This window comes from Lates calcarifer, linkage group LG4 (genome assembly GCF_001640805.2).
Source record: "Lates calcarifer isolate ASB-BC8 linkage group LG4, TLL_Latcal_v3, whole genome shotgun sequence".
NCBI classification, from domain to species: domain Eukaryota; kingdom Metazoa; phylum Chordata; class Actinopteri; family Centropomidae; genus Lates; species Lates calcarifer.
In genome coordinates, this window is record NC_066836.1 from 22598587 (window position 1) to 22620545 (window position 21959).

The following is a 21959-nucleotide window of genomic DNA, read 5'->3' on the forward strand; positions in this document are numbered from 1 at the left end:
CAGTGGTTCTAACAATTTTCAATCATAATTGTCAATATTAGGGTTGTAATATTAATTACATAAGAATGGTAAATACTTGATAGATTTTGAAAGTTCTACTTCTCCTGGAGAAAGGGTGTAAATTATTTACACATAGGGCATTTTTTGACACAATTATTGACAAAAATAGATAAAAAAGACCAGCGTTTAATAAATATATCTATTATTATGGTGCTTATTGCTGTACTCATGTGCTGTGGACACTGTCAAGCTTTGTCCTCCCTGCTCACTGTTAAAGCTAAATCCATTTCATCATCAGTTATCAGCATTATGCAGAAAAGGCTCAGGTTCAAGGTTCACTCTGCTGATAACTGTGTCAGAACAGACTTCAGCTCCTGATGACAGGACTAAATAAGAAAAGTACTGTATTCAATAATCAGATGACCTTCAAACAGAGAGCTTGTAAAAATGACAATGACAAGAACAGGACCAAACTGAAAATGCTGCTGCTGAGTTTATACTACTCCACAGAGCAGTAGCAGCAGCAGCTCTGACTGATGATGATTTTCATTAGCAATCTGCTGATTATTTTGCCTGTTAATAAATTTGTCTATGAATGTCAAGTATAGTTAACACATACACCACCTATCACAGTTTTCCAGAGTCTTATTCAACCAAAAACTCAAAGAGATTCAGTTTAAGTAAATGTTTGGCTTTCTGGACTGAAAATATTTGATTCTTAAAATAGTTGCCGATTGACTTTCTGTTGATCGATGAATTGATTGATGATTGGAACTCTGCTCTGTTCAGATGTTTTCATGGTTTTCCGTTCTGTCTCCATATAGTGGCTGGAACAGACAACTACACTCTGACCTGCTGACAATCTGTGCTGTTTCTCTCATCCTGTTACACTTGGTCTCATTTTAAAGAAAAGATTCAAACATCACCTTTTTTGGACATTGTGAGTAAAACAGTTGAGCAATAATAATAATAATAATAATAAAAAGTTTGCAACGCCTTTGGAACGTGTGAGCAGCCAGTCAATGTGTGGAAGCAGACCTCAGTTTGGTCCTCTGTTAATAAGCTCAGTGATTTGCTGCCTGATGTGACTGACCTTCTGTTCCTGAGCTAGCGGCTAGTAACTGCTTGACCAGATCGTTCCTGCTGATCTTTTTTAAAACTCTTTCCATCACCCCCACAGCTCCAACTAATCCATATTTCTCCACCATCAGATCCACGATGTTCCGCCTCTCTGCCTTTGCCAGCTGGTTTCGCTGTGATGGGCAGGATGTCATTCACCTTTTCATGTTTCAGGTACCACTTGAAGTCCTCAAACGTGTCATCTGTCAGATCGTCCAGGATGTTTTTGAGGTCCATCTCTGTCATCTTCTCGTCCTGGAAAAATCAGAAGATGTCAGTCTGATAGACAGTCAGAAACCAGTGTTCATGTCTCTGCTCTGCCTGTCTGCTGGTGTTTCTACTGGATCTTGCTGGTTTGGTACATCTGCCTCGACCTGTTGGGTTTAAAGAAGAGAAACAGGGGAGAGCAGAGAGAGTGGGAAGATGGGGAGAGAGGAGTTTCTGCCTGTCTGCCTGTAATATTCAATATACTCATCAGTCTGTGATTCTGATGATTGTATGAAAAAGACCCCCAACCCTCCTACACAGGAGCAAATCTGTTAAGTTCTTAGAAGAATATTAGAGCTGACAAGCTAGAATCTGCCATTGAAGTATTTTAGGTTCAGTGTAAGTTATTTCACTGAATCACATGTGCCCTCAGTCTGGACAGAGATAGGAATATTATGAAGACTTGAATGATAAACTGTTTTGAATCAGTTATTGTTATGATATCAGTGAGTGGAACGGAGAACCATCAAACAATGGTGATTGTCTATACCTGGGCACTTTGAGCTTGAGCATTGGGAGTCCCTGTTGGACCAGGACCTGGAAGATGAACAAGAAAAGTTCAATAACCATGTACACATACACACACATGCGCGCACACGCACACACGTATACATATATGTGGGGATGGGAGAAATTTCCAGAATCCCCCTATTTCTGTTACTTCCTCAACATTCCTGTGATGCTGTGAGACAAACAGAAACAGAGAAACTCAAAATCCAGCACAGGTTTTCTTCCAGTTAATGGAGCAATAATGTGATGAAATCATAGCTGCAAAAGACATGTAGCCCGAATGATATGAGATGGAGCTAATATGAAGCCTTTACCTGTCAGAGGAACATTACGTTTCCAGACTTCTATCCTCTCCTGGTCTTGGATCATCAAAGTCACTGTGTTTGGGTTTGAAGTCAGAAAAACCTCAAATGTTGGATGGAAATTTGGCCCATACTTTGAGCGAAACTTTACATGCTGAGGAAACCAGAGGAAACACATCATTTTCAAACTTCTTATAAAATGTTAATTTGGTACCTCTTAACTATGAATTTACTTTCAACTGTAATCATAATCATGTTGTTAACAACTATTTAAAGTGTGTGAGACTTGACTCACCGCAGGCTGTATGTAGTCCCTGGGTTCACAGTCGACACTGTAACTTTGACCAATGCTTAATTTGCAGTCAGAATCAGAAGAGGTCCTGATGTATTTAGCACCTCTTTGTTGGGCCTCAACCTTCAGTAATAGAATATTTTTAAGGTGTTAATGCTCAAAGAGTCAAGTAAAAGTTATCTATTTTTATTCTTTTAAAAACAACAAATGTTGACCAAAGTTTTAGAGATATCAATGGAGTTAAAATTTCAAATCTATTCTGTAATACTGGTAACCAGTAAAATAGATGGTTGGAAGATGTACTCACCAAGGTGGCACTAAGAGAGTGGCAGCCTGTGGATGCAGCTGCTGATTTTTTCCCCCCTAGTCTGATATCTGCCTGTCTGTTCATCTACCTGTCTTCTTTCTTTCTGTCTTTTTCCCCTCCTCTCCCTATTTCCTCCCTGCCTTTAATTTTGGACTCATTTAGACCACTATTTACACCACCTGGTGGGAGTCTCATGAATGACAGTGGCAGCAGAAAAATTCAAAGAGCAGTCTGAAGGTTTTCCAGTTCAGATGTTTAGTCAAGGATTTCCAGCATCATTAGGTTTGATAGAAATTCAGCTTGATGGTAAGCACATATGACACACAGCTTTACCTCTGACAGACGGGATGTTTTCCTGCAGCAAAAATACATCAAGTATTTGAGGCCCTTCATTTGGAGGTCGCAGGAACAGCAGAACTTGACCCTCTACTGGCAGACTGATGTTCACAAACCGTTGAATGATGTCCCAGACCAGGCCAAAGGCAGAGAGGTGAGGAACCTTCACAACCACATGAGTGTCTGTGATCTCCATTGGCTCCAAGATGCTCATTTCATCACCACTGATGTGGACAACAGACAGCAGGCTTTCAAACTGCAACGCTGTGAAAACACAGAGCTGTTTAACTTTGATCTACTGCTAACAGGTTCATCCCTTGTTCTAAATGCAACTAATTTTAACAAAGTATTCAACATTTGTACAGATATTTCCAATTTTACTGATTAATTTTTAACATACAAGACAGCAAAATCTTTACCATCCTTTGTTTCACAGTGTGGGAGGTGGAGCTCACAGACTGCATCCTCAGGACACTGGATATTAAACAGCGGCCCTGCTGGTGTCTTGCCAGCTGATTGGAGCAGGCTTGTGTCCCACTGGACAGTCTTGTAGAGAAGCTCCACCTCCTGATCCATGACAAATACCAGTCCTGTCAAAGTACACTGGAACCTACCTGGACCAGGACACCTAAATCTGTAGAACACAGACAGCTGAGTTACCACAGTGAACCTGCTAAACCCTGAGATGAAAATGTTTTAAGTTGAGCTAAATACTGTGCTGATCTACTACTATATGATCACAATGCTACTATACAACCTTAAGGTCACAACAATAGCACACTGAATGTTGAAGGAGAAAGGGGGATGAACGCTGTCCATGAGACCAGGAAACCATCAGAGAGCACATCAGGAGACAGTTGTGGCTCCAAAAAGGAAAGCTGTGGGAGAAGGAGGAACTTAACCTAAAACAGCAAAGTGATTATACCTGTATGATACTCGTGCAGATTCAGTTTGTAGTTCAGGTGTGAAGCTTGATGGAGGCTGGGATTCAGAAAGAAACAACATCAATTGTTTTACTAGAAATAACCAACCGTGTTCCGTGAAGCAAACAAATATTCTCAGACAGTCAAGACTTAACTGAAGGTCAGAGAGAAAATGAAGTCTGACAGGACTGATAGTGTGACACAAGTTGAAAGTGCCACAGTAATTATTTGCAGACAACATGCGAGTGGTTTGAAGCACAGCTCTGTGTGAAGGTAGATGGTGCCAACGTAAAGGTGAACAGTAACAGACAGACATGTGGTTATTAAGGTCGCAAACAGCAGTATGAGGAGATCCACATATCATGTGGATATTTTCCAAAGTTACAGATGGTTTAGTACAAAATTCCCTGGAAAGAGCAAGTTCCCTTGCTGAGCTGTGATGGAGGGAGAAGCACAAAGAGGAATTTAAAGGGTACGAAAAACTGTAATTTTGGAAGAAATACTACTCCATTCAAATGTTCATCTGAAGGCCAGATTATTGAACATTCAGCTGACTGATCAGGCATTGTGACTTCAATCTGACAGAAATTTGTCCAGATTCTAAAAATTAAGAACAAAAAATAGGCTGAATCTGTCCAGTGTCAGGACATTAAATTGTCTATCAAGTTGTTCAGAAACTCATCGTCTATCAAACAATGGAAAAAATCTACACAACCAATGTTTTAGCTTTCTGACCCAAAAAACAAGAACAATAACAAAAAAACACTTTATGCATTTCGCTTTCTTCATCTGTACAAAGGGCTGAATACATCCCCAGCTACAACAGATATTTGTTCTCTATTACCTGCTGTGTAGGTAATGGAGAATATCTGGAATATCAGGGTACAGCAGTTTTTCTCTCACCTTCATCAGTTCCATCAGCTCCTCAGAGACATATGGCTTTGTGTCTGCTGTGTTTGGGTCCAGTTTGCCATCAGAGTCACCTGATGGGAAAATAAGATATACAGCAGATGTCAGAAATCAGCGTTTTCTACTCATCAGCTCTAACTCAGAGACGAAGTCAGAGAATAACAACGGAGTCTAACAGAGGCACTTCAAAGCTACCTGTCATGACACTGTACTGAGAATATTTAAAGAGCATGAAAATGATTAAAACTCAGTCTGTTGTCTTGTTATATAAAATAATAAAATATCAGCTCAGCATCATCTGAGTGTTGTCCAAACTAACCTACAAGCTCAAATGTTTTCAGAATAGTGCACACGATTGTGCACAACAATTAATGCACATCAGGGATGAGCAGTCAATCACAACATTAATATATATTATATATATTAATATATAGTACAAACTGATGCAAAATCACAAAATAATCTAAATATAGTCAACAAAATGTTTAGTGTTACATGAAACAATAACCTCCACACGTCTGAAACGGCATCTTAAATAACTACAGCTTTTAATTCCAGTTTGCCTGAAATTAACATACATTTAATAAATGATAACTCAATATGTAAAACAGCTCTGTGAATTATTATTCAACCCAGTGCACATAAACACTGACAGGACCGCCAGAACCACCACAGTCTAAGACTGAACTCAGAGAAGTCCAAGTCAGGACTCAAGAGAGACCAACAACAACAGTCCTATTCCAGGACTAAGCTTTAATCAACTCAAAGTAGATCTGCATCCTGTTACTTGAGAGTAAAATATGATCAGAGTTCAATCATCAGTCATGTCGTCTTTCCTGAAAAACTGCAGTGTTGCACCAAATAAATAAAGTCTGTTAATCTTCCTCCAGATCTGGGTGATCATCCTGCTGTCAGCTGACACATTAACATGCTCAGAAACTCTGTCCTTCAGAGTCAGGACCTGTTCAGACTTTAAGGATCCAGATTGCCTTGGAGCACACAGCCTGTAGTTCTTTAACAAATAACCACAGATGTTTTCCAGAGCTCAGACCAAACTGTAATCTATAAATGTTTTGGTGACTCATTCATTTTACAGTAGTTTTTTACAACAGGAGACACTTTCAGTACTCACGGGTTTTGTCTATGGAAGCTTTAATCTCCCTGTTATCCACCCTATAAAAACAAACACAACCAAGTTACAAAGTGAAAAACAATGAGGTTTTGTTTGAGTCTGTTTTGTTAGACCTCACAGTGATAATCCAATAAGTCTCAGTTGTCTGAACATGAACTGTTGATCCTAATTCAGAACAGGTTAGCTATACAGCAAAGATTATTGTTGATTAACGCCTGTTACCATGGTGATCTACAGCACCACTACATCTGTATTCATGAGAGACTGTTGGTGCTCCTGATATATTCCTGATTATTGATATTTGATTGGCTCTCTCTGTCTTTCTGTCCAATCCTGAAGCTTCAATGAGGGAAGTAACCACTGAGAAGATTGCAGCTTTACAGGAAACACTGGATCTTTGCTCTTTTACGAACCAGGTTTAAGACAATACTGATGAAAGCAGCATGAACTGACTCCAATTACTGACCTCAGAGTCTCCAGTCTATAGTCTGGACTCTCCACAAGATCACATAGCTCCCTTAGGTCGGAATCCTTCAACTTGTTGAAACTTAGGTCCAGTTCTCTCAGATGGGAGGGGTTGGACTTCAGAGCTGAGGCCAGAGAAGAACAGCTGATCTCTGACAAACTGCAGTTCTCCAATCTGAATAAAGAAGAAAAAATGTAGATGGATGTATGATGAATGGTGACAATTTTGGCATTTACTCAGCAGCAGGAGTTCCTCCTTGAAACCAGTCAATGTTTCATCATCTGTTCAGAGCTGAAGAAGGTTCAGAATATAGGAGTTTAGAAAAAAAACTCCAAACTCAGTGAGTCAGTGTAGGCATCATATATACAGTAGCTTTATAAACATATTTCTTATGTGATGATTGAAAGATCATTTATTCATTGTATTCATGTCTTTTTTTCATTATCATTCATTGAAGGCTGAGTGTGGTGACAAAGTTCAGTCAGTCCAGGTTATATAGGTGATGTTGCTGCTTCACCTGTGCAGCAGCAGCAGCAGCAGGTGAGTTCTCAGAGTTGCTGTGGTTGGGGAGTAACTCTTTTATATAGAGTACACAAACAGCCTTTGTTGGTCATTTTACCATCTATGCTGTAGAACCTAGAAACATGCACACTCTGATTCTCAGAGGCTTCAGTTTTGATCAATACTGTTGTTCTCCATTTGTACTGATTAGCTCAGTTTACTGATAGGACAACAGAGCAGCAACAGGTCAAGCTGTAGTGACCTTTAAGAGCTCCTTAGAATATTAACAGGCAGAATAAGTCATTTATGCACCACAGCTGTTATGGACATGTAATGTTACTCCATGCATCACCTATTCAGTTAAATTCAATTCAGTTTTATTTATATAGCGCCAAATCACAACAAAAGTCATCTCAAGGCACTTTTCATACAGAGCAGGTCTAGACCATACTCTTTAGATTATTATAATTACAGGTCTGTCAGTTCAGCACACACATATGCATGCATGCACAGTTGTATATTTAAAATATAAACAATAATAGTCAATAGCAAACTGACCTCAGAGTCTCCAGTCTATAGTCTGGACTCTTCACAAGATTACACAGCTCCTTCACTCCTGAATCCTTCAGCTTGTTGTCACTCAGGTCCAGTTCGCTCAGATGGGAGGGGTTAGACTTCAGAGCTGAGACCAGAGAAGAACAGCTGATCTCTGACAACCTGCAGTTCATCAGTCTGAATAAAGAATAAAAGATTTAGATGCATGCAAATGGTGACAATTGTGGCATTTAGTCAGTGGCAGTGGCTCTGAGCAGAGAGCTACAAGCAGAAGGCAACATGTACCAACCACAAGTACACACTCTGTGTATACAACACACACACACACACACAGTCATACAGGATCTGTGTTTTACTCCAGGTTTTTGTGTAGGACAGGGAATATAAATTGATTATATAAGGATCAGATTTGGGATTAAAGATAGAAGATCTACAGTAGTGAACTGACCTCAGAGTCTCCAGTCTACAGTCTGGACTCTCTAGAAAACCACACAGCTTCTTCACTCCTGAATCCTTCAGGTCCCAGTTGTTACTCAGGTCCAGATCTCTCAGGTGGGATGGGTTGGACTTCAGAGCTGAGACCAGAAAAGTACAGCTGATCTCTGACAAGCTGCAGTACTTCAATCTGAGTAAAAAAGAAAACATGTAGCAAGTAACATTTACTATAACTCAGTCAGCTGACTAAAATGTGAACAATGACTTCAGGATATAGAGCTCCTTCAGCTGAACATCATATTTGTTCAGCTTGCTAATGCCTGAGTGAAAAACAGCAACCCGTGTTGTGTTTTTATATTGTAATGATAAGATGAACCCCTGACCAATCAGTCTGTCTTCCTTTGCCTCTCTCTCACCATTCCTATGGTAATATACAGCACTACATCATGCAGGACAGTGTTGTCCTAATGATGCATCAGAGGGTATAGTAATACAATTTGTTCTAGCACTGACTTTGTACAGAGGGTTTGGTTGGGTCACCTGTAGGAATTTTTGCATTAACTTTCAGGGCTCCATTTGCTTCCACTACTGCAGGAGGCTGAAGGCTGAACAATTCTTTATCCCTGAAAAAGGCCTCCAAGCACTTTACTGCTGATCTGTGTATCATTCAACATTTTTCACTGGATATGAACTCACTGAATTTTGATACAAATTCGAGAAATGGGGGTGTTCTAAAACTTTTCACTTTTCACACACACAATGAACTGACCTCAGAGTCTCCAGTCTACAGTCTGGACTCTGCAGAAAACCACACAGCTCCTTCACTCCTGAATCCTTCAGGTCCCAGTTTTCACTCAGGTCCAGTTCTCTCAGATGGGAGGGGTTGGACTTCAGAGCTGAGACCAGAGAAGAACAGCTGATCTCTGACAAACTGCAGTTCATCAGTCTGAACAAAGAATAAAACACAATAAAATCATTGATAATGCAATTGAGTATGTCCTGATCAATGAGCTTTTCCTGGACTTTGTCTTTTTGTTATTGTGGATCATCATAATGTCAGTCTTCTACAGACATCATTCAAATGTCAGCACAACATAACATGCTGCTGACCTCAGTCTAGTCTCTAACTAGAGGATCACTATCACATCAGACTAAATCTTACTCTTTAATAAGAACTTACCACTTTAAAGGATGATTCTGATTCATTACAACTTAAATCTTATTGGTTAGATATACAGACAAAACAGTTTAGTCATATTCACACACCTGAAATGTCTATAACAATCCAGTACCATAACAATGATATGTCAAAGTTGAACCAAGATCTTCAAATGTTAACTGTAATGGACACTGCTTAATTTGGGTAACAATTTGATAATATGCAGAGCTAACTAGGTTGGGTTAAAGTAACTCAGAGTAACTTACACCAATTGGTCACATGTTCCATAACATAAAGGCATGCAGAAAATTAAGCATCCATTAAAATATATTTGAAAAAGCCATTGTTGATCATATGGCAGCTATAGAATGCATGGCATTAACATGGTGTTAACATTACTAGAGGATCAATATCCCACTAGACATCAGACATTCAATTCTTGACCCTCTTCCTGTATTAGTAGCTGAGTAAGTTTGTGTAATAAAACACTGACTGTTAAAGGTCAGTTTTACAAGTTTTGTTTTAAAACAGCAGTCAGATATGTGTATATTTGTAGATTAAAGAGTTTTTGGGGCAGTAATCCGTCCTGCTGTCCATACTGACTCCTAACATAACTGCACTGTAAGAAATGATTTCATGAGTTCATCTGAAGCTGAATGACGCTCCAGTAGACAAATCCAGTGTCTGTCAACAAAGTTACAGAGTATATAGTACAAAGTTCCTGCAGCTCAGCAACAACAACAGCTCCAGTCAGTGAACTGACCTCAAAGTCTCCACTCTACAGTGTGGACTCTCCAGTCCAGCAGAAACCAAGTGTACTCCTGAATACTGCAGGTCTTTGTTGTGGCTCAGGTCCAGTTCTGTCAGATGGGAGGGGTTGGACTTCAGAGCTGAGGCCACGACTTCCCAGTGAGTCTCTGAGAATCGACAGCCACCAAGTCTGTTAGGACACACATATTACAGAACATGTTATTGTGAAAGAGAACACACAGTTTTTATCTCTGTTTCACTTGTGGTGACAGTAAGTCTTCCATAATGTCCACAGTCAATCGGTGTGATATGTTCCCATGTCTGTTTCCACGAAGTCATCATGAGGCCATTTGCATTGGAAAAACATTTTTACTCTCCTTGTTTTTTAATATGATGCCAGGATTTTTTTTTTAAGATCATCTCCCTTTACTTCCTCCTGCTGTTAGGTTCTCTTCACTGTTTCAAAAGGAAATAGAAATCAAACAAATGGCTTGAGAATATTTTAACTAAATATTAAGATGCACTGATGACTGAATGTAATCAATATTCTTTTCTGAGCATCTGCAAACATAATCAGCAAAACAAACACATTTAATGAACAAATCAGGTTGAATTATTTTCAACAGCATGTCATCAGAAAGATGTTATCAGCATAACTGGATCAATACCATAACAATGAATTCTGGTGTGTGTAGGATCTTTAACAAGTCTCATGTACTCATCAGACTCGTGTATTTCCTGTTTCTCTCTGTGACTAGAAGGAGAGACAGGACTTCCCTCTTTAAGATGTAGTTTCACTTATAAGTGATTTATCATTGCTCAGTTAACAGGGGGTTTGACCAGTAGTTTACAGCAGCTAATCTCAGCAAACATTAGATGCCATTATTTAACTGATGTAATTGAATCAGACTGATGATATTAAGACTATTCTCTGCTTGTGCTACTGAATCACTATGTTATAGCATCAGACATTAACTGTCACTTGTGGCCACAGCAGCTGCTCCAGCAAATGATGCACTCTCTTTATACATAATAATAATAATAATAATAATAATAATAATAATAATAATAATAATACACACACACAAAAATAAATTAATAAGATAAAAAAATAAATAAAAGATCACAATAATGACATGAAAGGAACATCAGCTCTAGAACATCAGATATCTGCTGGGAAATGATAGAGATCTTATGTACAACTCATAAGTACAGAGATAACAACTCACCTGTGTGATCTGATCTGTCTGTCAAGTAACTGAAAAAACAGCTGACTTCTATTTTTGGCAATAAACATGTGGAACATTATTTTATGAATAATAAGAATTTCATCATGTCTATCTCTGAAGAACTAAAGTACTAACCTACACTGACTGATAATGATCATGTCTGGACTCACCGAGCCTTCCTGCAGTTCCTCACAGCTGGGATCAGTCTCTGTCGTCCCTCCTCTGATGTGTTGTATTTCTCCAGGTCAAACTCATCCAGAACCTCCTCTGAAATCTGCAGCATGTAGGCCAGAGCTGAGCAGTGGATCAGAGAGAGTTCCTTCTCTGATCTGTTCTTTGACTTCAGGAACTCTTGTATCTCCTGATAAACTGAGTGGTCATTCATCTCCGTCAGACAGTGAAAGATGTTGATGCTTCTGTCAGGAGAAATTTCATCACTGTTCATCTCCTTCAGGTTATTGATGGCTCTCTGGTTGATTTCTGGACTGTTCTCTGTCTGACCCAGCAGGCCTCCCAAGAGTCTCTGGTTGGACTCCAGAGAGAGGCCATGAAGGAAGCGAACAAAGAGGTCCAGGTGGCCATTTGTACTTTCAAGGGACTTATCCATGGCCCCTCTCAGGAAGACATCCAAGGTTGAATCGACATGTTCATCTCCCAGGAAGTCCTCCAGTACCTCTGTCTTCCTGTTGGTGAAACAGTGGAACATGTAGACTGCAGCAAGAAACTCCTGAACACTCAGATGAACAAAGCAGTAGACTGTTTTCTGGAAGATCACGCTCTCTCTTTTGAAGATTTCTGTACAAACTCCTGAGAACACCAGGGCCTCTGTGACATCAAGACCACACTGCTCCAGGTCTTCTTGGTAGAACATGATGTTTCCTTTCTGCAGATGTTCAAACGCCAGCCTCCCCAGCTTCAGAAGAACTTCCCTATCAGCCTCTGTCAACTCCTGTGGACTTGTCTCATGTCCCTCATCATACTTGTTCTTCTTCCTCTTTGTCTGGACCATCAGGAAGTGTGAGTACAGGTCAGTCAGGGTCTTGGGCAGCTCTCCTCTCTGGTCTGTAGTCAGCATGTGCTCCAGAACTGTGCCAGTGATCCAGCAGAAGACTGGGACTCGACACATGATGTGGAGGCTCCTGGATGTCTTAATGTGATGAGATGGTTCTGTTGGACAGCTCTTCATCACTGGATCGCCTCCTGAAGTACTCCTCCTTCTGGGCATCAGTGAAGCCTCGTACTTCTGTTACCCTGTCAACACATGAAGGAGGAATTTGATTGGCCGCTGCAGGTCGGGAAGTTATCCAGACCAGAGCTGAGGGAAGCAGATTCCCCTGGATGAGGTTTGTCAGCAGCTTGCTGACTGATGACTTCTGTGTGACGTCAGACACAACCTCAGAGTTGTTGAAATCCAGTGAAAGTCTGCTCTCATCCAGGCCGTCAAAGATGAACAAAACTTTACAGACACCCAGCATCTCTGCTGTGACTTTCTGTAAAGTTGGATGGAAAACATGGAGCAGGGTGAGAAGACTGTACTGCTCATCTCTGATCAGGTTCAGCTCCCTGAACGAAAGCAGAACCAGCAGACTGACATCTTGGTTTTCCAAGCCCCCTGCCCAGTCCAGAGTGAACTTCTGCACTGAGAAGGTTTTTCCAACACCAGCGACGCCGTTGGTCAGAACCACTCTGATGTGTCTCTGTTGGTCAAGTAGGGCTTTAAAAATGTTGTGGCACCTGATTGGAGTGTCATGGAGGGTCATCTTCTTGGAAGCTGTCTCCAGCTGCCTCACCTCATGTTGGGTATTAACCTCTTCACTCTGTCCCTCTGTGATGTAGAGCTCAGTGTAGATCCTGTTGAGGAGGGTTCTACTTCCTGTTCCATCAGTTCCTTCAGTCACACGTTCACATCTCCTCCTCAGACTGATCTTATGTTCATCTAAAACTTCCTGCAGACCACTATCTGCTGGAGGAGAACAGATACTCATATGATCATATGATTCAAAAATTATTCTGTTGTGTTGGTTTTAGAAACTGTAGCAAAAAGTAATGGATCCCCAGTCTTACTTTGTACAGTGCTGGTCTGATTGGCTGTCTGCAGTCCAGGTCCTGCTCTGGATCTTTGTCCACACTGGGGACAGGAGGGGTCTCCTGATGAACCAGACTGGTCCCAGTATGAGGTGATGCACTGTCTGCAGAACCAGTGTCCACAGCTGGTAGAGACTGGATCCTTCAGGGCATCCTGACACAAAGCACAGCAGGACAGCTGCTGCTCTACAGAAACATGACCCTGCTTCTTCGCTCTGTGGAAATAAACACATTACTTTTTAAATGAAAAACCTTTCATAGATTATTTCAACAAAAATATTGTAACAACTTTGGCAAGTCATCACTGACCAATTGTTAAAACCCTCTAGAGGACAGCAACTGATCAAAGCTTAGCAAGTGTAATTAGCCCGTGGAGCTTTGAATCTCTCCAGAAGGTGAAGGAGAGTTACTCATCATTTAAATAGGTGTATGTTTGTGTCTGTTCTATCACCTTTCCATAACCAAAACACACAAGAGCCAAGTGTAAAAATTAGATTAAACATACTGCACTGCTTCTATAGAGGTGTTCAGTACAAACAAATCTTCAAAGTGAAGTGACTGCACTCAGTCACCATTGTCACTGACTGAATCAATAGCTTTTATCTGTGGCTTTGCTGCCACTGAGGAAATAAACTCCTGACGATTGAAAACATGTCAAACAGCTGAGAATCACTGACTGTCTCAGATGATGAGGAAAAGTATCTAAAACAGTATCTTACTTTGAGTCAGGGGGTCCAGGTTCTGGAGTTCCTGGAGACTCTGCCCTGTCCTCCTCTTCATCCACACAATCACTCATCTTCTGGACTTCAGTCAGTCTGAGAAGTAAACCATTAACACTGACTGTGAGACTGAGAGATGCAGGAAAACAAACAAGTCTGTTCTAGAGTCAGATTAGCCAAGACTGACAGAACAGGAAATTACAAACACGCAGAGGGTATACCATATAAGTCCACCCTCCACCTCATAGAATCAACAGATCTTTATTTTCTTTTACACCCCACACATAGTTAGACAGTACTCACCTAGTTTTCTTCCCCTTGCTGTCAGCTGTTAAACAGTCTGACCTGAAATTTTAGTTTCAGTGCTCTCTCCCTGGATTAAATGATATCTGGATTATCTGAACAGAGCTTCTCCTTCCCTCTCACTTAACTGTCACATGATTACATTGGAGGAAGTGTGTGCGTGACACACATCAGCCTTGTAAAGACACAAGAAAAATCTTTGTTGCCTTGAATACCACAGATATGAATATATACAAACTGAACTGATTTCTCCTTGATTTTCCTCTCTGGGATTTTCCTCTGTGTTTCATTTCAATACAGTGGTATCATAATTTTATGTCACAGTTTCAAACTTGGTCCTTACCTGACTTGTAGAGATTTGGAAGTCAAAGGCTTTAGCTAAGGAAGTGTCTGTGAAGATTTCAGGCGTGGGGATTTTTCGCAGCCTGGTTCTGAAGACCTAAGAAGTATCCTTGTATGGACTGGCACTGAATGCCTGTTAAAATGGAGACAATTGAATTTGTTTGCAAAGTTTTCTTTTAAACAAAATTTCTGTTCACAGTGGTTTTTCTCTTTTTTCACCAAAGGTAAACTGTATGTGTCCTTGAGCTCTAACAAATGTGTTAAATGCATTTCCTTCCTCATAAAAACTGTCAAAAAACTTTGGTCAAAATTAAAAACCTGTTCACATACATGTGTACTCACCAGCAGTCTTCTTCCTCCCTATCAATGCCGGTGCTTTACAGGAATGTCTATCACATCAACCACTTCCTCATGCATTTGCTTCCTTGTGCACAAGAACAAACAACATGGGGACCAGCATGCACAACACTGTTTAAATGTGCTACTAGTACCACTTGCCAAACTCTCCACAGGGTACCTTTAGCTTTCTGCCAGTCCCAGTCCCAGTGCAGACCCATTACTTGAAATAACTTTTCTTGTGATTCAGTGCTATATAAATAAAATTGACTTGACTTACTGTCTTAGTATACACTTTATTTTCATTGATTATTTCAACCATGTTGTTGAAATCCTGTTTGCTTCTGTATATTATGTGAAATCTTAAAATCTGGGATTTTACCAGCTCAGCACAAGTATGTTTGTGATGGTAACTGATTTTATGGAGAAAGGTGTTTCCTTGGAAAACACTTTAATATCCAACTTGTTAGTCTTTAAACCTTTAACTATATATAGTAGTGCCCACTATAGTAAGGCTGGTGGTCAGTTTAAGTTTGATAGAAACCTTGTGGTTGTTCACATAAATCTCATGTGTCATTAAGGTACCTGAAATCTCTCCATTAAATCCAAAGTCTTTTCTGGTAGAGTTAATTTCCAGTAACTGTAATTGCTGCAATTGCTCTTCATGTGTATGTTTGATTTAACTGTGGTGTGTGGTTGAAAGTGAATTCCCATAAAAAAAGGAACTCGGCTGTATAATAGGTTTCACTGTCACAATCAGAGTCAATTCAAGTTCAATTCAAAGACTTTATTGTCAAATGCAGAAATAAACAAGTTATCAATGCAATGACATTCATAGTTTGCTGTCTCTATCATGATGCCATCAGTTATTGCAAATATACTACAGACTGAGAAGTTAATCACAATAATAAAATAATAGAAGAAGAATGTAGATGTTATCTGAAGCAGATAGACTGAGAAAATATTTTGCAAGGCAAATATATACACACATTATATACAAATATAGACAAACTCACTGCTATGTCCTGCCCTGCCCCTGTGATTATCTTGTGTTGCTCTTGTAAATATTTTCTGTGCTTCGGTTTTATTTGGTAATCATCCATCTTTTTGTGTTTACACATTTTTTACTTCCTGCCCTTATGTGTTTCCTGCCTGTGTAATTTCCCCAATTAGTTTTACCTGTTTCCAATTCCCCTTGCTTTCTTTGTGTCTTCAGACTCTGTGTTCCCCTTACTCTAAGTCAGTTCATAGTCCTTTTGGTTTCCTTGTACCTTTAGTCTATGTCTTGGCATTTTTACTTGATTGTAACTGGCAGCAGCAGTCCCCTCTGTCCTGAGGTTAAGCTTCAAATGAAAAGTCTGACAAGCTGTGTCACAGTGACTACTGTCAATGGAATGTGGAATACACTCTGATTTGGGAGTGAATGGCAGTGGTTACAAATCTTTCTTGTATTGATAACAGACTGGTAATTCCTGTGGTACTGCATCATCTACCTTGCATTAATGCCCTTAAAGGGCATGAGGCATAAATCTCTTTTAACCAGAGTAAACTGTAAGGGAGTCAAAGAAAAATTAACAATGACAGTTTTATGTGATTGTAATGCTTTGCAATGAGTATGTTAAAGTGTAGCAAGTTAATCTGTTCCCTGATAGGAAACAGCCTGCAGTAATTACTTTTTCCACTGAGACGGAGAGAGTGGCCTGTGTATGTCTAAAAGTTGCCAGTTGTCTATTTGTAATTCCTGCTCTCTGAAAGGTAGAAGTCTGGCTGTTTTGAAATCTCCCACTGCCAGCTATTCATCATCCACACTCAGACCCTAAGTCTGTATCTTTCTCATTGTGTTGAGGTGCTTTGTTGGTATGTGTGTTGGTATCTGTGGTGCGGAGGCTGTGATTGTTTGTGGTAGTTCAGGTTCAGTTGACCCTGAACTGGTTTTCAGCTTGCTGGACTGGATGTGGTGTTGGAACAGCAAGTGACTGTGAGAGAAAAATTTTCATGGTTATGAAAACCCAATTCTTTGCATTGCCCTCTATTAGAATTTGATCACAGCAACCGGGGCCTGAAGGCTTAATGATGGTGGATAGATTATGGGTCAGCCAGGGTATCGTAGGGGGTGGGTCTGTAGCTGACACATCTTTATCCAAAAATCTGGGTAATTTGACTATTACATACACACATAGACAGACTTGGCAGAAATGGCTTTTAACTTGAGACTTATGATGTTCTTGACTGATGATGTTTTCTCAATCTTTTCTTTTCTTTTTTTTTTTTTTTTGCTCAGAATTCCATCAGTAATAATTGAAACTCTGAAACTGATCTGAATTTTTTAAAACTATTATTATTATTATTATAATCATTATTATTACTTTAACTAAGCTCAGTCTTACTTTCATTTGATATGCCACTAAGCTTTACAGTGTCAGTATCATAGGGGTTAGGGGTGAGGTTAGGGACACTGAATGGAAGACTGACACATCTGTCTGAGTAAATACAAAATGGAAGACTGGGTGGAGTTTTGTTAATTGGGTGCTGAGGTGGTATTTTGGGGTTAACTGCGAACTGCGACGAAAACAGTGACTAATGTGAGGAAGTATGATGGGAGGAGGCATGGATGCCAGGGGGTGAGGACGTAAGATGAAGGGCAGAGGAACTGAGGGAATCAGATTCTGGGAGCTGTTGTAGAACTTGATCTCTGTTTTCATTTGACTGCCTTTGCTGGGGGTTGTTGGTGAGCGACTTGTCTGTAGGGAAGATTGGGGTTGGGGTGCCAGTTGGCGAGGCAACAGTGGAGGACAGGAAGGGGGAGGAGGGTACGTCAGGTGTTGACTCCAGGGTGCTGTAAGAAGGTGGAACTGTTGGCATCTGCCTCTGCAGCAGATGCATGATGGTTCCAATTTCTGCTGACATACAAGACTCCAACCTGGAAGGGAGATACATAGAGGTAGATTGGTTTATATATAAGACTGTTAATCTAAAATAGTTTAGAACCCAGAGTGTAAAACCATTGGGGAGACCCCTTAGTATCATTTTTCAACATGCAGGGTGGTCGGCTGGGAGAGTTGTCCCCTGGGAGTTATCTTTCAGTGCAGTAAAATATGTTGCCTGGCCATCAGAAAGTCACACCGCCCTATGACATACCTGCTAATCTGTCGCTGCAGTGCGTCCAGCCTGTTCTCTAACTCCACTTTCTGCCTCTGAGAGATGATGCTGGGATTAGGAGGAGGAGGGCTGAAGGGACAGTGGGAGGAAGAGGCTGGGTAAGGGAGCTGGCGAGAGGGCAGCTCAGGAGGTGGCGAGGGGAGGCTGTGGGAGCAGGGCACCTCCTGGTACGTGTGTTCTCCTTGACTCTCTGAGCCCCAGAACGTGAAGATGTTGGACACTCCTGAGAAAGCATCAGATCCATACACAGATACACAGTGAGAACCAAGGAGCCAGGTGGAGCTGTCACCATCATACACAGCTGTTCTATCAAAACAGAATGCATTTTTACACTTGAATGCATTTTTACACCTGCCTGTTACAGAGTTACAGGTCCTCTCCTTCTTGCCAGGGTCAGGGCACCTGCTAGTGTTTGTGGCGGAAGGATGAATAATGGAAGTCTTAGCAGGGCTGGTCACCTCTGAATCCTCCCCTTCATCCTCACTAGAGAACACAGGACCATATCTACAGAAGCAGTTAGTTCACAGTTTTGTTTTGTAGAGGGGATTAGTATAGAATAAGAATTGGTTACTGTGTCTTTTTATGGAGGTGACCAAAAAAACAAGTCTTACAGTGTATGTTTATGATCATCTTTGTTGCAGCTGCCACGCTGCTCCCAGGTACTGTGTCTTCTCCTACATCTGTAGGCAGCTTTCTGTCTCTTTTCTGAGACGGTGTCACCTGACAGATACAATCACTTTGAGTTTGCGACCTACCGACTGCATCTCTGCAGGTGCTATTTGTCCTTATAAGCTGTTAAGCTATATTTGTGAAGTCTTACTTGTGTGAGTGGAAGGGAGTTTGTATTTCCTCTGTGGTCTGCTGAATCCCTCATCAGAGTCTTCTCCACCCAGGAGACCTACGACTTCATTATTCACCTGCAGACAGAGAGGGAGCAGAAGAGGAGTCATTCACTATTGATAAAACAGAGTTTTATTCTACATTGTGTTTCTGAAGTGATTCATTTAAAATCGTAGTGCACCAAGGTTGTACAGTGTGACAACGTATTTTTGAGTTTCACTGTGTCCAAGTTCCAAATGTATAAAAACAAACTGAAGGTACTGGTATACTCCACCCCTCTCTCTCATTCAATCAGCTATAAACATTTTACCTTCTGATGTTCTTTGACAACACATTGTAAAAACCCATTGATAGCATAACCCAGCTCCAGGCAGAGATAGAATGAGTTTACATCAGTGTTATCATACACAGGACTTACTTCACAGGACTTACATTACAAATTCATTTATGAAAAAATTACATGCCTTCAATGAATTTTTAATAAATAGTTAAATTTTTTAAATGTATGATATCTTTAATTACACTCTCACAGTAAGATTGAAGTTACTATTAAGTTTGCTTTATTTCAGGCATCATTTAAATTATGACCGGTCAAAACTGATACTCAAGATATCTCCATTGAAGTCCTTATTTCCACTTTGTTTAAGTAAACAAAGCAGCAGTAACATGAGTAACATACATCTCTGAGGTTGAAGGTGATCTCCAAGTTGGACCAGAAATATTCACAAAATTCAGGATACATATCCAGAACCTGAAAACAGCAAAGAACAGGAAATTAGTGTATATATGTATGTGTATATATGAGTAAGAGTATGAATATATGTCATATAGACATATTCACTCAATATATTGCCTGTCCCATCCTGATTGTAAATCAAACCTCAATCTCTGTACCAAAGTCTGTATAGATAAGAAATCTGCAGAAGTTTGAGCCGACTGCTCACACAAACTGGAGGGGGAGGGGTCATGTTTAGCTATGCTGCACACAACCCGAGAGATTCGTCCACTTGGTGTGGGGAATGTTTTCTTGACTCACTTAAAACAAATCAGTCATGGTTTGAATGTCACAGTCTATCTGAGTATTGTTGCTGACCATGTTAATCCCTTTCATAGCCACAGTTTCACCATCCTTCTTATGGATACTTCCAGCAGGATAATGCTCCATGTCACAAAGCTAAAGTCATCTTTAACTGGATTCATGAACATGACAGCGGGGAGGCCACTGAAGTTCACTGAACTCCAGATCTGAATCCAGTAGAACAGCTTTGGGATGTGGTAGAACAGGAGGTTGGCAGGTTGAATGTGCAGCTGACAATTCAGCAGAAATGATGTGATGCAGTCATGTCAACATGGAGCAGAATCTCAGAGGAAAGTTTCAACATCTGGAGGAATCCATGTCATGAAGAACTGAAGCAAAGGAAGGCTCTACCCAGTATTAATATGGTGGTCCTTTTAAAGTACTTGGCAAGTCTGTAAACACATACAGCACCAGTCAAAAGTTTGGACACATCTTCTCACTCAGTGGTTTATATTTGTTTTTATTCTACATTGTAGATTAATACTGAAGACATCAAAACTATGAAGGAATACAAATGGAATTATGTAGTAAACATAATTCAATATTAATAACAATGTAGAAAATAATTTAAAAAGGCACTGAATGAGAGGGTGTGTCTAAACTTTTGACAGGTACTGGATACATGCGTTACCTCCAGCATATCCTCTCTGTGTATCTTGTGCAGATCACAATAGGTCAGAGCTCTGACATCAGCACTGGATTTTCCTGGCAGGGCATACAAATTGATGGGTTCCCCAAAGATATCATTCTTACCTGGAGGGGAAGAAAATATAGTTATGACATAAACATAATAATCTTGATGTGTCCTCTTATTTATGCAGGAGGCTTTACTGACTCTACTCAAGTCTTACTTGGGCCACAGATGGAGCTACCAGCACAACCTGAGGCTCATACAAGCACCTACCTAGTATAGCTAATACCACATCTCCTTTGAGGATCTCTATGGATCCTCTGGAAATGAAGTACAGATCTGATATCAGGTCTCCAGCATGGACTAGGGTGTCACCAGGAGGAGCGTGAGTGGTCTTAAACCTCATGGCTAGGGCCCTCAGACAGCCCTTAGTGGATCCTAGACACCATTAGAAATACATCTTGGTCAAATAATACACGAACCGTGTAAAAAAACTAGGTCTCTATTACCATATGCGACATTCCAGTGTGTGACAAAAAATACATGTAATGAAATGCAGTCATTACACACTGTGTGTGATATATATTATTACCTTTGAAGGCCTTACAGTTCTGTAGCAGTGATCTGTTGAGGTGTAGACAAATATCTGCCTGGAGACACTCTGGGAAACCTTTTAAGACCTGGAGGAGTTTTTAGAGATGGAGGACACAAAGACAGGACACAGTGGGATTAATACCTTGGCTACGAGTAGCATGTTGTGACAGTTGTGACTCCTTTTTGACTGAAGACCTGTGTATGGTAAACATGATCTTAATCCTTAATAAAGTAATCTTACAGGTGTGTGTTACCATCAGTGTTGGATGGAATCAAAATGAGGTCTTACACTTTCTGTGGCACTTATTAATACTGACAAAGTGGCAGTTGGTTTAGGTGCAGTCAGCAGCTTAAATTACACAGTGAGCATTTTGTCTTGGTAACTAGTTGCGACTATAATAGATGGTATCAGCCTACCAGGGATCATTTACTGTGCCATCCATTTCACTGGTGTTAGACCAGTCATTGCTGTTTGCTGTAAGTGAACTCGTAAATAATAAATATTTTAATCAGTGGCTTGAATTTCCCACTTTAAATTCCCTCATAAACCAGTTGCCAGTAAATGAGCCTGTGGATTTTAAGAGCTTAAAGAGTTTGGAGTCCTGTTGCAGTTGTCCATGTTGCCTTGTTGGCAATTCTACTGCTCCATCTTTATGTCAAATAGGAATATCACTTGCTTT

General features: G+C 40.4%; 1 protein-coding gene and 1 pseudogene across 1 annotated transcript; both read right to left on the bottom strand.

The window, feature by feature from the left end:
* Positions 1 to 394: 394 nt before the first annotated feature.
* On the bottom strand, positions 395 to 15065 carry LOC108884488 (NLR family CARD domain-containing protein 3-like). The gene is given in 19 exon segments (XM_051070181.1): positions 395 to 1374; positions 1877 to 1923; positions 2211 to 2352; positions 2494 to 3397; positions 3553 to 3767; positions 4059 to 4114; positions 4960 to 5039; positions 6098 to 6138; positions 6564 to 6737; positions 7623 to 7796; positions 8068 to 8244; positions 8824 to 9000; positions 9977 to 10153; positions 11363 to 12348; positions 12350 to 13155; positions 13257 to 13492; positions 13997 to 14152; positions 14643 to 14774; positions 14984 to 15065. Coding segments are annotated over 14 exon segments (3681 nt in total). The 5' UTR covers positions 14074 to 14152; positions 14643 to 14774; positions 14984 to 15065; the 3' UTR covers positions 395 to 1374; positions 1877 to 1923; positions 2211 to 2352; positions 2494 to 3092.
* A 678-nt stretch (positions 15066 to 15743) lies between these two features.
* Positions 15744 to 21959, bottom strand: part of LOC108884489 (potassium voltage-gated channel subfamily H member 6-like) — a 32011-nt pseudogene continuing 25795 nt past the window's right edge.